Raw genomic sequence first — 16,696 nt, forward strand, 5'->3', positions numbered from 1 at the left:
ATACAAATGGTAAAAGTAACAACTAATGTTTTTTTTTTTACATAATAAATGGTATCTTGTATAATATGTTACAGAATAAATACCACATCTCTCCGTTCCACATAGACATACAATGAGTCGCACTAACTCGTTTTGGCAAATGTGACTATTCTTTCTCCTGTTGTCTGTCAGCAAACTAAGATGAGTATTCTTTCCAGTTGGCCCACATCACTGATTTTATGCTGGTACACAATTGATTTTAAAAGCCTCACAGGTAAATGTCCATTTGAGGGATGCCTAGCAACCTGAATAGCCACTCTGCTGGGCAATGTCAACTGGTCCATTTTCTCGGAAACTGCTGACCAATCATTGATGCACTTCGGCGCTCTAATCGAGTGGTGTCCATCTTTCTGGAAGAATGTACGTAAGTCTCCATGTTCGTCGAGGATTGACACAAAGACATAATTTTTCAACATGCCGAGGTAGACCATCACATTGACTTTTCCTTCAATGGAAAAAAAAGGATCAACAAATTCTGTACCACATCATAGTTTTCATCCACATTAACTTTCACAGTCTGACATCTAACTTGAAATTCTATCACTTTACCACAGCCATAAAGTGTTTCCTCATCTGAAAAAAGGACGGAATTAACAAAATCAAACATTCTCAAGCATATTCAGTACCCATTCACCAGTGCTTCCCAACACCAGTGTCAACCTGTCAAATACTGCCACTCGTTAAGACCACAAAATCCTCATGATGCTACTTTGGCTGATTCCCACTTACGCGAGCAGAGTCACATCGAGCCCCATTTTTCAGACTTTTGGCTATCTCTGGTAGCACCTGTCTAGACATACCTTCATCTGTTACCATCTTTGGTTTCAAGATCTGCTTAAATCTGCCCTTTCCAACTGCTTAACCATACTGAAAACAAGAAGGGAATTAGTTTTTGCATCCACCATTCGTATTGAGACTAAAGACTCAGCACACAACTTAATATTCAGAAGTAAAAACAAAATGTGACATATCATATGTAGTATTTAGTGAAACATTATTTACTTGCATGAAATGAGAGCACTCTTCGAGGGTGTAAAAAAAACAGTTACTGGTAAGTAGTTTATTTAACAGGGTGTGGTAAAGTGTCAGACTACAAATCAAAAGATCTTAGGTTCAATCCCTGGTCAATCCTAGCATTTTTATCAGTCACCTGTCATTTCTTTCACCAATGGAAATGTTTCTTGAAGCAAAAAATGCTAAGTTATTCTGTGGTTCAGAATCCATGTTAAACTGTATGTCCCTCTGTGACTGGCTGGGTGTCCGTTCAAAGGTAGGAGGAAAGCAACAGCACACAACCTCCAACAAGACAGTGATCAGAAAAGCACTATAGTGCTCAAAACAATCTCTGGACTGATGACATCTTTACTTTAGTTTACTTGAGGTACAGTCTCGTCTTCAGTGTAAGAATTTTTGAAACAGCACTGAGTAATGCATTTGTTAATCTGATTCCTACATTCAATTATTTCTTCTCACAATATACTATCCTGTAACTATTAACATGGCATTTGTCTTTGGTTTCTGTGTTATGTTGGTGCAGCTTAGAGTTCATGGTTGGCTGCAATGATGTGACCAACATCGTAAACATACAATTACAGTTAAAATATTAGTTCTGAGAACAAACTTTAGCGACACAAAAGTCTTCAGGTCCTGAACTACAGATGATTCTCATAGACCTTTCCTGCAGACCAGCAGCCTCCCATTTAAGTTATCAAAGTATTGAGTCAACAAATGTCTGCTTGTGTCTGTGTATGTGCGGATGGATATGTCTGTGTGTGTGTGTGCGCGAGTGTATACCTGTCTTTTTTTCCCCCTAAGGTAAGTCTTTCCGCTCCCGGGATTGGAATGACTCCTTACCCTCTCCCTTAAAACCCACATCCTTTCGTCTTTCCCTCTTTCCCGATGAAGCAACCATTGGTTGCGAAAGCTTGAATTTTGTGTGTATGTTTGTGTTTGTTTGTGTGTCTATCGACCTGCCAGCGCTTTCGTTTGGTAAGTCACATCATCTTTGTTTTTAGATATAAAGTATTGAGTCAAGTTTTCATATTCCTTACCTGCACACATGGCTACTCAGTTGTATTTGCCATTAGTTTTCATTACTGTTTATAACTCAACCACTTGAAAATGACATAAGTCAATATTGCAATTGTGGAAACTATAATAAATAGTGTAGTTCATGGCGATTATATATAATAGAGGGAAACATTCCACATGGGAAAAATATATCTAAAAACAAAGATGCCAGAACTTACCAAATGAAAGCGTTGGTATGTTGATAGAGACAACAACAAACACACACACACACACACACACACACACACACACACACACACACACACATATACAGACACCGGAGGTTGAGGCCTGGTGGCTGACAGGAAGAGAAAATATACTGAAGGGCAAGTTCCCATCTCCGGAGTTCTGATAGGTTGGTGTCAGTGGGAAGTATCCAGATAACACGGACGGTGTAACACTGGGCCAAGATGTGCTGGCCGTGCACCAAGGCATGTTTAGCCACAGGGTGAACCTCATTACCAACAAACACTGTCTGCCTGTGTCCGTTCATGCGAATGGACAGTTTGTTGCTGGTCATTCCCACATAGAAGGCTTCACAGTGTAGGCATGTCAGTTGGTAAATGACGTGGGTGCTTTCACTTGTGGCTCTGCCTTTGATCGTGTACACCTTCCAGGTTATAGGACTGGAGTAGGTGGTGGTGGGAGGGAGCATGGGACAGGTTTTACACCAGGGGCGGTTACAACAGTAGGAGCCAGAGGGTAGGGAAGGTGGTTTGGGGATTTCATAGGGATGAACTAAGAGGTTACGAAGGTTAGGTGGACGGCGGAAAGACACTCTTGATGGAGTGGGGAGGATTTCATGAAGGATGGATCTCATTTCAGGGCAGGATTTGAGGAAGTCGTAGCCCTGCTGGAGAGCCACATTCAGAGTCCCGGAAAGTATCCTGTCACAAGTGGGGCACTCTTGGGGTTCTTCCATGGGAGGTTCTGGGTTTGAGGGGATGAGGAAGTGGCTCTGGTTATTTGCTTCTGTACCAGGTCGGGAGGGTAGTTGTGGGATGCGAAAGCTGTTTTCAGGTTATTGGTGTAATGGTTCAGGGATTCAGGACTCGAGCAGATTCGTTTGCCACGAAGACCTAAGCTGTAGGTAAGGGACCGTTTGATACGGAATGGGTGGCAGCTGTCATAATGGAGGTACTGTTGCTTGTTGGTGGGTTTGATGTGGACGGGTGTGTGTAGCTGGCCATTGGACAGATGGAGGTCAATGTCGAGGAAAGTGGCATGGGATTTGGAGTAGGACCAGGTGAATCTGATGGAACCAAAGGAGTTGAGGTTGGAGAGGAAATTCTGGAGTTCTTCTTCACTGTGAGTCCAGATCATGAAGATGTCATCAATAAATCTGTACCAAACTTTGGGTTGGCAGGCCTGGGTAACCAAGAAGGCTTCCTCTAAGTGACCCATAAATAGGTTGGTGTACGAGGGGGCCATCCTGGTACCCATGGCTGTTCCCTTTAATTGTTGGTATGTCTGGCCTTCACAAGTGAAGAAGTTGTGGGTTAGGATGAAGCTGGCTAAGGAACTGCTTGTGTCTGTGTATGTGCGGATGGATATGTGTGTGTGTGTGTGCGCGAGAGTTTATACCTGTCCTTTTTTCCCCCTAAGGTAAGTCTTTCCGCTCCCGGGATTGGAATGACTCCTTACCCTCTCCCTTAAAACCCACATCCTTTCGTCTTTCCCTCTTTCCTGATGAAGCAACCGTGGGTTGCGAAAGCTTGAATTTTGTGTGTATGTTTGTGTTTATTTGTGTGTCTATCAACATACCAACGCTTTCGTTTGGTAAGTTACATCACCTTTTTTTTAGATATATATATTGTGTGTGTCTGTTTGATAACATCTGTTCACACATCATCTCCTCCACTTGAAAACTTGCCCAACTCACTTCAACAACCTGCTCAGTCTTGGTTTCGGACTGCATCAGCCTCTCTTAAATAAGCAATGCAGCAGACCCTCGATTATCTGACCTACAATTAACCGACACCTCAAATTATCCAACCATGGTTGCAACCATTCATCTGCGCGCTGCGCACATCAATGTGCCAACGTTATCGACCGATTTTACTCTTGTCACAACAAGTGATCAGCCAAGTGACACTATTCACACTGGCTCAGTTTAAAGGGGTATTGCATTACCAGATTGCTTTACTGTACTCCTCAATCTGCTGCTTCACCAGTGAGCTTTTTAAGATTATTGTGCTTCTCATTTTAGTTTCAAAATTGTAGTGTAATTTTATACAGTTTTTTTTTAAGTTGTGATCAAGAAGGTAAGGGTTTCTGGAAGAATAAAAATGGCTACAAATTAGAAATGTAAACATGTTGTATGCACATCGAAACAGAAACTGTGTTCTACAAAGAAATGGAAAAGGTGAGTCAGTTACTAAATAAGCCTCTGAAATGGGTGGTGGAGCGACAACCATTAAAGACTGCAAAAAGAACCAAAAAGATCTTGAAGCTTTTTCGTCAACTGTAGAGGGCGAAAATGCTTCAGGAACTAGAAAAGCATTGAAAAACCAAAACTTTAGTGTGCTTTGGTTTTGTCAAGAAAGACATACTTTCAACGTCCAATTATAGAACAAAAAGCTATTCAGTTGCACCAAAAACCGGGATGAAGAAGATGAATTCCATACAAGTGATGTTTCTGCTATGACCACAGGCCTGCCCTGATGTAGCCACAAAGACAAGGTTTACAGAACTGAAACAAAAAAGATTTTACAGTTTTTAAAATTCAGTGCCTAAAATTTCCTGTTTTCCTTGCTGTTTACTATAAATGTATTTTTATCACTTAATTTTGATTTATTCATCATTTTGAGCTCTGTAATTGACTTGTTTCACTCTCCTCCAAATAGCTGACCTTTTTAGTGTTCCAACCATCACCTGGTCCCAAAAGTGAAGATTGAGGTTCTACTGTAGTTCACTTGATCCAATGGCAACCTGCTCATAATTGAGTTGGTTATGAACAACAGTTTAATCTTTTCATTAAAACATTGTTTTGATATCAGACTTACAATCATAATAAATAACACAATTGCAGTATGGGACTTAAAGATGCATTTACAGTCAGATAAATTTTTGTTAATTCCTTCAAACAAATATTTTGCAATCACTGCTCTCTCATTACAAGTTTTTACAGTTCAAAAACTATTAACAAAACCATGAAGGACAGCTTTCTAGAACCCTTTACAGTTTAAAAAAGTTAAGTTCAATAAACTTAAGGACTGACATATCTGACATGATGAGAACTCCATAAAGTATTTATTCGTAAATTACTCACACCAAGAAGCTTGCACCATAAATAGTAAAAAAATTGGGGAAATGATGACAGTATTCCTAATACAGTTAATTATTTATAGCAAATAAAATCTGGTCTAAAACTGGAAATTACAGCTCGCATTCTGAAGGCAAAATTTTACATATGCACTGAGTAATTTTTACACGTTATTGGTCGTATCTCCGAGGTAGGCTCAAAATACAATACCTTCTTACAGAGGGTGTCCACGAAGGCCTCTATTAACGTATTTACTATGAATATTAAAATAATTACGATGCTAGTATCTCCTCTACATTAACATTTTGAGTAAAAACATAATACATCACTATAATAAAAAAATTTATTATATTTATAAATAGTGGTGCCACTATGCCCAGAAATATGTATTAGCTCACAAAGTTCTTTCTTTACATAATAAGGTGGAATTTTCAATTAGACAAGTAACTGATTTCCAGAAAAACCAAGTGCAGCATTAGGGTAAGCACATCAAAAATATTACCTTGAATAATGAATCAAAATGGGAAACATTTTAATTGATGTTTTGATAAATTTATACATCTCCCATGTGTATACTATATACAAAATTTGGGAATAAACAAAGGGAACAAAAATTGTTACCAACAGGAATTGAAGTCGTAACAGAAGGTGTAATTCCAACTTTTGCCATGATACAAAAAATAAAGTATTTAAATATGCTTACAATAATAAATACACATCATATGCTATTATTCTATAGTGAATAGTGGTTGTCCTGTTTTCTTGACAATGACTCTCACTATTCCTTACGAAATCATGCGCACACACCTCTTTGCTAGCCAGTGGCAGTCTCCGCAAAAGGAAAAACCCCAATGTTGTCTTTGTCTTTGCTTCTCATCGCATCTGGTAAGTCTGCCCTGACCTGAGGTTCTGGGTGACTTTTGCATACTCTCCCCATTTCCTAAGCCTCCCATCCTTTTTATACTTCCTCCTTCATTCCCCTCCAACGATTCTGCAAGGTGGTGGTGCCACAGGTTCCAAAAGCTTACGCATTTCTTCAACGTTTACAAGCGTTTTCTCCTGCGACTGCTTATCTATCCGTAAATGTTAAGATATAAATAGGAGATAAAAGCTATTTAATGTAGCTGAGAAACTGGCGGCCTTTGAAAAGTATTGTTAATGAGGTGTTTAGAATAAGTTTCGTGAGTTGCTTGCCATTTGTTGATGTATGTTGTGACTTGGTGCACACCCTTGTTGATGAAATTTACAGTTTTTATGGATGATTCTGAACTCCACATATGTATGTTCACAGTGGCTCAATGACATCAGGGAAAAAGTAACACAACAGGATGGCACTCCCATCCCCACAGTGTTGCTGGCAAACAAGTGTGACATCCAAGGGTCTTCCGGGCCTTCTACGGAGATCATAGCTCGATTCTGTCGTGATAATGGTATCACGAATTGGTTCTCTACATCAGCAAAGGAGAATATCAATATAGGTGAGGAAATAGAATTCTATGTTGTGCCCACCACTACGAATGAATGCACACTCAAGCAATTACATATTAGCAAATCATATTACAGGAAGCATCATACTGTACATGTTCTGTAACGTTGTTTCTCACATGGGAAGAGAGGGTGAGGTGGGGGTGGGGAGGGTGGGGGGGGAGGGGACTCCTAGGATTGAAGGAATGTGTACAAGTTGACCAATATAGACCTTTTTTAGGTCATCACCAATATCAGCAAACAGTACAGAATCATGCAGCAGTGTTTTGTAATTTGTAGCAATAAGATTTCAGTTTAGATTGCACAAAATTATTCCAGTGATGTTTACCTCATGCCGTGTTCAATATCATGAATCACATAATCTGTTCCCAACACCTGTTGTGCGAATTGCTTACTTATTTTGTGTGCACAGTACAACTTTAAAGTGCTATTAAGCATGTAAGATTAGTTGTGAAGAGCAACTGGACACCATTTTCCTGACACTGGGTTCTTTAACTACATTATCAGTCAGTTAAGCACTAATCATGTGAAAACCAATCCTTTGAAGAAGTAAAGGTGTTCATCACGAAATCACAAGTTGTTTGATGAGACAGCCATACAGTGAGCTTATAGAATGAACCAATCCACAGAGAAATAACTGCAAAAACATAATATGCTTTATTCTGTGTCTTCCAAGATAAAGCTGTTTGCAGCTGCTAGGGTTTATTGTGCAGTCACAGATGAGGTGACAAAACACAGAGCACAAGCTCAGATTGAAAGAAGGATGTGAAAAGAAATCAGTTGTATTCTTTTTAAAGGCATCATTGTGGAGTTTGCGTTAAGCAATTTACGGAAACCTCAGGAAACCTAAATCTGGATGAGCAGATGAAGATGTGAACTGCTACCTGTCTGACTCCATGTCCAAATCAGCCTCTTTACTTTATCAGTGGGCTGCAATGTTTTGTTTTGGTAGCTCTGACAGAATGATAGGTTATTGTGATGCAAGTATTTAAGTGTGTACCAACGGTGTGGATGTGTACCTGCATACACAAAATGAATTTGTTTTAGACCGAGTGATTATAAAACATCATAACATTTAAATTGCCAATTATTCGACCAGCTTTGCAGTGATCCTCTTCAGGCTGACTAACTGTTGGTTTCTGGTGATGGGTTTCTACTATCACTGCCTTGTTTTGGTTGTCAGGTGGCTACTGACATCACATTCTGGTATGCCACTGGACAATAAAAAGTAAAAATTGCTATGGAGGGGTGGCTCCACAGATCTGGTAGGTGACTGCTAAGCAATAATGAAACTATAGCTTATACAAGGGTAGCATTTCTCCTGCAGCGAGACATTCATGCCGCTCAGCAGTTCTCTTGTGACCACTTTTTTATGCTGTTGGACCCATATAAAATGAAGCTGTTGACTGGTGAACACATGGGGCCTGGTGGCAGACAGGTCATTGGTAACTTGTGGCCATCTTCCCTGCATGTCGTATCAGCCTTTCATTTTTTGCTGCTGTATTCACAGCTGATGATCAAGCACATTGTGTTCTTGAAAATTAATAGCTAGGCCCCAGTCGTAAGTAGAATTCGTGTTTAGACATGCATTCGCTACTCCGGGTTTCACTATTGTAGACTTTGCCACATAGGCATCCAAGTTCGTAGATGCCTACAATGTGGAGAGCATCTACAAAGGTTCACAACATTTAAGGAATTTTGTATGCATAGTTGTTTGACCATGGTATTTTGGGCAGCTTAATTTTAATGTGCCCATGCCAGCTCCGGTAACAATGCATGTTTGGGACAGCCTAAAACTGCCACCACTGATGATAACATTGCACAGGTTCACCAAATGGTGCTAGAGGAATCTCAAATAAAGGTGAGAGACAACAAAATTTATTGTACGGCATCCGCAGCTGAAGGTATGAATTCTTGAAAAATAAACCACAAACAGCTGTTGTATAAATGGGACTAGGATAGTTTTGCAACACATCTTTAGTTATTTTATTTTTTCGAAGTAAGTTCTCCCACACTGAATACAACTTTCCATCCTTCAAAACCAGTCCCTAAACCAGTTCTCCCATGTTTCTGTACAGAGTAAGGCACACTCACTGTCCCAAACCCTGACGTCCTCATCACTTGAAAACTGCACTCCTTTCAGCTTCATTTTCATATGTGGGAACAGTGCAAAGTCGCAAGAAGCAAGGTCTGGACTGTAAGGACGGTGCTCAATAAGTTGCAGCCCTGTACCCCGCAAATATTTGGTGCATGCTTTGGCGCAGTGAGTTGGAGTGTTTTCGTGATGGGAGGAACGAAATGTCCATTCTTCACTTCAGTCGCAGGTTCTTCAAAGATTCGATGACTTTAGGACAGGCGCTGCTCAGTGTACCACTTAGCTGTGCCCGTCCTCTCAGTGTCCAAAACAACACGCTCCACAATTCCACTTGATTTGTAAACAAACAGCTATCCTTTTCTTCTTTACTGATAAGGATTTTCTGACAGATACGGGCTTGTCGTTATCTCCAAAGACCCAAATTTTGTTTTGATTCTTAGTCAGCACATCATAATAGTACAGCAAAGTCTCGTCACCTGTCATGATATTATTCACACACTGAGAATGTCCCTTACAAAACATCTTTAACATCTACCGGCACCAAGTCACTCGTGTCATCTGCTCTTGCATCAATCTATGCAGCACCCAGAGACAACAAAGTTCATTTACTTGTAAATGATCATGCAGAATATTAGCTCTAAGGTATACTCTGTCTGCTTATAGGTCAATTGTAAGTCTTCTTCTAGCATTTTTCTCACAGCATCAAATTTTCCCTCCCCAACTGATGATTGTGGCCTTCCCGTCCACTCAGCATCCTCCAGAGGGAAATTACCAGTTTGGTTCTGTACCCCCTGAATATGGTTAAACGATGTGGACACCTCACCAAGTGCAAGAGCCATTTCTTCAAAGTGCTAGTCTATGATGAAACCATGGGTGACGTTTTGCGGCAAAACTGCCCGATTCTCACTTCGTGACCACATTGCCACAGCAAGCACTTCAAACTAAACCTTCTAATGAACAACTGCACCCACAGACTTGGTACAGCGGCTACAATGCAAGTATGAAGTATTGTCAGAACACAGCTACAATCAGCCTCCTGCAACCTATTGTTGTGTCGTACTGCAAAACTTTCCTAATACCCTTTGTATGATCCTTTAATATTACTACCACTTTAACAATAATGCATCTTCATAATAATTTATAAAAAGTTTTATAATTCTCCCATGTGCTATTCTTGTTTATTTATATGCACCTGAAGATTCAACCCTGTAACACTGCAAAACTGGCAGTACTCTTAAAGAATCGTACAACAGTTGTTCCTGGTTCATTTTTCAAGAATGCATTTGATGAGAAAGATAAAAGAAGCTATGAGCAAATCTGAAGAACATGTTTGTCACAGATTCATTGAACATTTATGGATGAGAAAGCTGACCATATGCTGGCTGCCACAATTGCTCACTCTGTGCCAGCTCATGCCTCAGCAGTAACCATGGCCAAAATCCACAAACTGCATTTTAAACTGCTTGCTCATCCTCCTTACTCAAGAGATCCAGCCCCCAAGTAAATTGTTTTGTTCCTTCAGCTGAAATTTGAGCTTTGAGGACAGAAATTTTCTTTGACTGAAGAGGTCAGCACCTTCATAACCAACTATTTTGAAGGAGAAAGACACTAACTATTATTTCAATGGGTTAAAAGAGATGGGCATTGCTGGAAGAAGTGTACAGATTAACAAAGAGATTACACTGAAAAGTAAAAATACATTTGAAGACAAAACATCTTATTTCTTTGCTAGGTCAGAAACTTTAGAAACTACAACCATATGCAAACATTCATGCTTCTCAACAGATTTCAGATCCTGTGGCTGCTACGGAATACAGTTTAATTCCTCCACGACACAGCACTTTGCCTACACAGTCGCTGACACCTCTCACATTAGACAAGTGAGCAACAAGAAGAGGATCTTCTGTTATTTTGTCTGTTGTTCTATCTTCACTGTATCTCAAAAGTTCATTGTACATTCTTGTTACCCTATCCATTTGCACGCAATGTTGTCTGGAGCTCTGTCACTTTGCGTTGAAGGTGTTCCATGTAATTAACAGGTGGTCTTGGGCTTTCAGCATACATAGCATAGCATTCTTTCATGCACATGTATGTTGGTATTCATAGATTTCCTGTAGGTTTTGTCAAAATTTGCCACCAGATGTTCTGTGCGGTTCTAAATACAGGAAGGGAATTGTCTGTTGTTTTCTATTTTTTATGTAAACCATATATTTTTAGGTAAGGTGCTGAGGTGCTGACGAAATCTGGGATGCTGACAACTTTCAGCAGAAACTGGACAAGCTCTGGACAGCATTCTGTGTGGATGGATATAGTGACAACATGAGAGGTTCCACATATGCTCTGCACAGTGTAGTTGTCTATAAACTTTGATGTGAATGTGGCAGAGTCTACATTGATGAAACTGGGAGACCTATTACCACTTGCATATTGGAGCACAAATACTGTGTACGACTGGAGTAATGCAATAAATCAGCTATAGCTGACAAAACTGCCAGGGCTGTGGCTAAACTCTTACTTATGAAGAACCTCATGTCCCTGCTCAGCGGCCATGGACACAACAGCAAAAAATTAAAAAGGCTCTCAAAATAATTAAGCACCCTAACAACATGAACTGGATCAGCAGGCCACTTGTATTCACCCTCCAACAGCCCCGCATGACCAGAGTCCTGTCAAACAAACCAGTACATTTACAAAATTTGTCAGTTTAACCTCACACTGAACTAGATGCAGTTGGTGTTGGTGTGTGTTTTGACAGTAGGGAAGATGGCCACAAATGCAGTCCTGGCATCGACTGCGACAGTGCATTTAAAGAAGACATAGTTACATCAACTTTCTTCCAACGGACAATGAAACTTTTAAGAACTTGTCGAGGCCCTTGTAAAAGAGCAAACTTGTCTGTCAAATTCGCTACGGATGTATCAAACGAGCTGTACATATACCACGAAAGCCTATAATGTTAAACTTACTTCTGGAGCAGATGCTTTTCATGTATGAAGTATTTTGGCACTAGTGGGAATGGCTACAAATGTAGATGAGATTTGGCATTTCTAACATTTAAAGAAGAAAACAAGGCACCTCACCAGAGTATTGTTTAAAATGAAGGAGAAATATACACACGAAAACATGTTTTCCTGTGCCGCGCGGGATTAGACGAGTGGTCTAAAGGCGCTGCAGTCGTGGACTGTGCGGCAGGTTCCGGCGGAGGTTCGAGTCCTCCCTCGGGCGTGGGTGTGTGTGTGTGTCCTTAGGATAATTTAGGTTAAGTAGTGTGTAAGCTTAGGGAATGATGACCTTAGCAGTTAAGTCCATAAGATTTCACAAACATTTTGAACATTGCACATGGATAGTAAAATATTCATTATTTCATGCAAAAATTTACTCTCTTCTTCTTGGTCCTCTAATGACAGTTCATTAAAATACCACAATATGGGAACACACATCCCACATTGCCTGTAGAAGAACTGGAGAACTTAGATTTCTTTTATTTCAATGCACTTCCGTTTGTAGGTCATGCATAACAGACAGATTTTGTTCATACATATGGCTGGAAAAGACATGACGCCTCTACCGTTTTGGTAATTGTCAGTGCTATTTTGTTTTCATCCTTGACCATAGTTTCCATAATTGTAGAAAATCGCCATACAGTGAGATAAAATTGTAATAAAAGAATTGTTTACTATACATGTGTGGTGAAAAATTAACTTAAACGTCATCTGCCATCTTGTCAAACTTTCCATCAATCGAAATTTCTCACAAACATGTCATAAAAGACCTATCTATGTGTTACAAACATGCCAAAGAGTACTGTACACAGCCAAATATCTGGCAAGCATACTTAAGTTTAAGAAAATGTTTGATCATTTACAGGGCCCTTTTAAAAACCTGCCATGTGGGATTGGTGTCTCACTGCAGAACACTACCACTGGGCACAAGCTTGCCAGTTGGTAGGCAAAAGTGAATCACCTGCCAGAGTAGCATAGTCACTAGCTTTCTGTATTGCCATCACTCCATAAAAATCTTGCCGCCCGGAGTGGCCGAGCGGTTCTAGGCGCTACAGTCTGGAATCGCGTGACTGCTACGGTCGCAGGTTTGAATCCTGCCTCGGGCATGGGTGTGTGTGATGTCCTTAGGTTAGTTAGGTTTAAGTAGTTCTAAGTTCTAGGGGACTGATGACCACAGCAGTTAAGTCCCATAGTGGTCAGAGCCATCTGAACCATAAAAATCTTTTCTTCAAACTATCCAGTGGCATACCAGAATGTGACATCAGCAGCCACATCAGAACCAAAATAAGGCAGTATACAGAAGAAACCATTACCAGAATCAAACAGTTACAACACCCTTAAGAGAACTGCTGCAAAATGAGTTGAAACATCAGTTATGTTACCCCCCCCCCCCCCCCCAGGTGATATTAAAACTTTGACTGACCCTTTTAGTCCCATAATTCATTCTGTGTGTCTATTTTTTATTTTTGTAATTGCTGTCATTTCTATAATGTTTTAATTATTTATTGTATGGCACCACATGTGTAAAAATACTTACATGTTAATAAAGCAATTCCCATAATAATGATATAATAATAATAAAACCATTAGAGTAGCATTTATTTTATCTTACAGATGAAGCTATGGCATTCCTGGTGAACAAGGTCATGTATGTGAAAACTCAAGAGGCTGCAGCTGATACTATCATTCTCTCGGCCAGCACAGGACAGACAAAGGAGAAACAAAGAAACTGTTGTGGATGATATACATGTTATGGAAACAGTCTTTTGCCAATATTGTGGTTGTGCAATTTACCCTAAGGTGTCTGTACAGTTTACAGTTCCAGTCATAGCGATGCCTAAATCTAGCAAACATGCGAGATTACCGCAAAATACTTCACAGCTGATGCAACTTTTAAGGTTTCAATTTCCAAAGGGGGTAACAGACTGGATACATGAACTGGCCAACGGAGTAAAATGTAATGTATACCACTTAAGCACATGATGAAGGTCCAATAACAACTGTGGAAGCAAAGAAACATGGTGCGTGCTGATACACCCAAGAGGATAGTGTTGTGCAATAAAACACTGAAGAATTAACCAGTTCTATATAACTTTTATTTTATACTAAATTCATTTTCTACAGTGGTAATCACAAATTTTGTTCATCACATTTATAATTTTGTTGTCAATCAATAAATTAAAATTACATCGTACTGAAGCCATATAACAATAACTATATACAATGGTGATGTACAATTAAATTGTGGTTTCTATTGTTTATATTTTTATACTGTTAAAAATATGTCTTATTCAAAGTTTTCATTTTATAGTTCATAAAGTGCATTGTCACCAATTACATCCAGTTGCATGTTAACTTCAGTAATCCACAAAAGAGTTGGTGAGACAAGCATTTAGTATCAACAATTTCCAGGCTTAAATGTGCAGAAGGTTTCTTTTTATTAGAGGATATCTTATAACAGTTCCAAAGAAAATTGAAAATACGAACGTAAATAGAGTATCTGCCATTTCCTGGTCTGTACAATAACTGCAGGAAACTACTGCGGAGCAGTAACACGCAGGTGGTAGTACTTGATGTAAATATATCTCATAATCAAAGAAAACATGTAGAAGGGGACAAACATACTGACATCTATTTCTACACGGTTCTGTATAGTAAGTAAAATACCAGTAATTGCTCTTGACATCATACAGAAACTGTGGAATGCAATGTAAATTTGTTTTTAGTCACTATTTGAAACTGATTGTCAGCTCCAAAATCCACTTATCAGAAGCTTCTCTACTTTCTGTAGAGCATGAAGTACCTGTCATCCATTTGCACATTATATACATGTGGACACACATTTTTGTACAGAAAAAAATTCAGACTATGAAACATCTACATGCGACTCTGAATTCTGTGTGGCAGGGATGTCACTTACGTATATAACCTGTAAATATTGAGAATGTATTTTTAAGTGAATTTTATTTATTGTTATCTCATTTTGTCACTTTTACCAATCACAGTGACAGGACTGGTATAAAAGTGAGATTTGTGAATTGTTCACATTCCAAATACTGGCCCACCAATAAACACCAATCACAATTACGATTGAAAAATTGTCAATGTTTAATGCAAAAGATCTTGTGTTCTGTGGTATTAAAATATAATTGACTTTTTTTTTTTTTTTAAAAAAAAAAGTTATGTATTCAAAACTGTAATTTTATAAAATTAATGTGAATGTGGGTTGTACAATGTAATGATGTATTTGGTTTCATGGTTAATGTAAAGATTGTTGTAAACTCCCAAACATGTTTTATAAATCATTGAAATAGAAAATACAATCAACAAAATGTGTTCTCCCCCCCCCCCTCCATATTGTTTGAAATTGAGAGACAGACCCATACCACTGCAGCAGAGATATTTAACACTGTTACAAAAATAATTGAAAAATAATAAAGACATTACAGCTGACATCCTGCCAGATAAGTTCTCATGGAAAATGCAAAGGAAAATGTTAAACAGTTCTGTACTAATCTTACACATCCTAAATGCAGTAAGGTAGTACCACACTAGTTAGCAGCTTAAAACAAATCTGTATTCATAAGGTTGTGTTATACAGGATAAACCATGCCAAATGAGATAACAAAGAAAAACTATTATAAAGAAATCTACCTATGGTCAAAATTCTTTACAGAAATTGTAAAAGTGGCGACTAACTTTTATTTTATTCATACAAGGGATATAGTACAACGCTGCAGTTACACTACTTCAACATCAACACACAATGTCAGTTACTCTTTAGTCAAAGAAGTGAAGTTCTCTCTCGTTATGGGCACAATAAGGTGAGCCTCCATTCAAAATATATGTTATAGATTTTTTCCACTGGGAAACAATTTTAAGAGGATTCACAGGAAAATCCACTCGAATGAGGTTGGTGACCTGGGTGGCTACTCCATCAGGCCAAGTTGACTGATCTAATGTCCAGAAGACTGTGGTCCAGTGACTGGCATGCTTCGATGCCGTAACGTACTAGTGCCTCGTCTTCTTTGAACAATGCAGGGGAGTCACCACTTTCATGCAGGACTGATGTGAAGAAATCTTTCAATATGGTGAGCTTTCCCTCAATGGAAAAAGGATCAACAATCCTCTCTGCCAAGCTTCCTCGGGAGGTGTGTGTGTGTGTGTGTGTGTGTGTGTGTGTGTGTGTGTGTTGGTGTGTGTGTGTGTGTGTGTGTTGGGGGGGATGGAACCTACAAATTAAACCTGTTTGTTCTCATCAATCTTCAGTGTCCATTTGTTGCAGAATTCTATCCTCTGGTCAGGTGCATAGATGCAGCACGTGTGTCGAATCCAATTTGTCCGATTCCTGGCCATCACTGCAAGCAACTGTGTTGACATAGCTTCCTCCATTACCATATTTAGTCTTCTAGATCTGCTTGCATTGGCAGCGGAACCAGTCCTGTGGAATATTTACTGATAAGTATTGCCACAGTGTCATGGGTTACCTGAATTCTTTGCACTGCATTGGAAACACATGCTATATGCCAATCTGTTGTTCCTTTTTTTAAGGGGTACTTCCTTTTAATTGGTTCATATTCCTGAATTAAAAAAAAGTAATTAGTCACTGCTTTCACCATTTGTATGGAGACCAATCAGTGCTGTTTGCCGTAGTGACAATAAAATGCAGGTCCTCCTGTAACTTGCTAGGAAAGTCTATTCAAAGGTCACAGAAGGCCAAAGCCATACCACCTCAGGTCC

General features: G+C 39.4%; 1 protein-coding gene across 1 annotated transcript in view; it reads left to right on the forward strand.

Annotated features, from left to right (window-relative positions):
* Positions 1-15,233, forward strand: part of LOC126209823 (uncharacterized) — a 419,427-nt gene extending 404,194 nt beyond the window's left edge. The window contains exons 7-8 of the mRNA XM_049938955.1: positions 6,666-6,852; positions 13,571-15,233. Of these exons, the coding sequence (XP_049794912.1) occupies positions 6,666-6,852; positions 13,571-13,698 (315 nt within the window). The 3' untranslated portion in view covers positions 13,699-15,233. The remainder of the gene's footprint in view (positions 1-6,665; positions 6,853-13,570) is intronic.
* The last annotated feature ends 1,463 nt before the right edge of the window (positions 15,234-16,696 follow it).

The sequence above is a fragment of the Schistocerca nitens genome, chromosome 10 (genome assembly GCF_023898315.1).
Source record: "Schistocerca nitens isolate TAMUIC-IGC-003100 chromosome 10, iqSchNite1.1, whole genome shotgun sequence".
Taxonomy (NCBI): Eukaryota; Metazoa; Arthropoda; class Insecta; order Orthoptera; family Acrididae; genus Schistocerca; species Schistocerca nitens.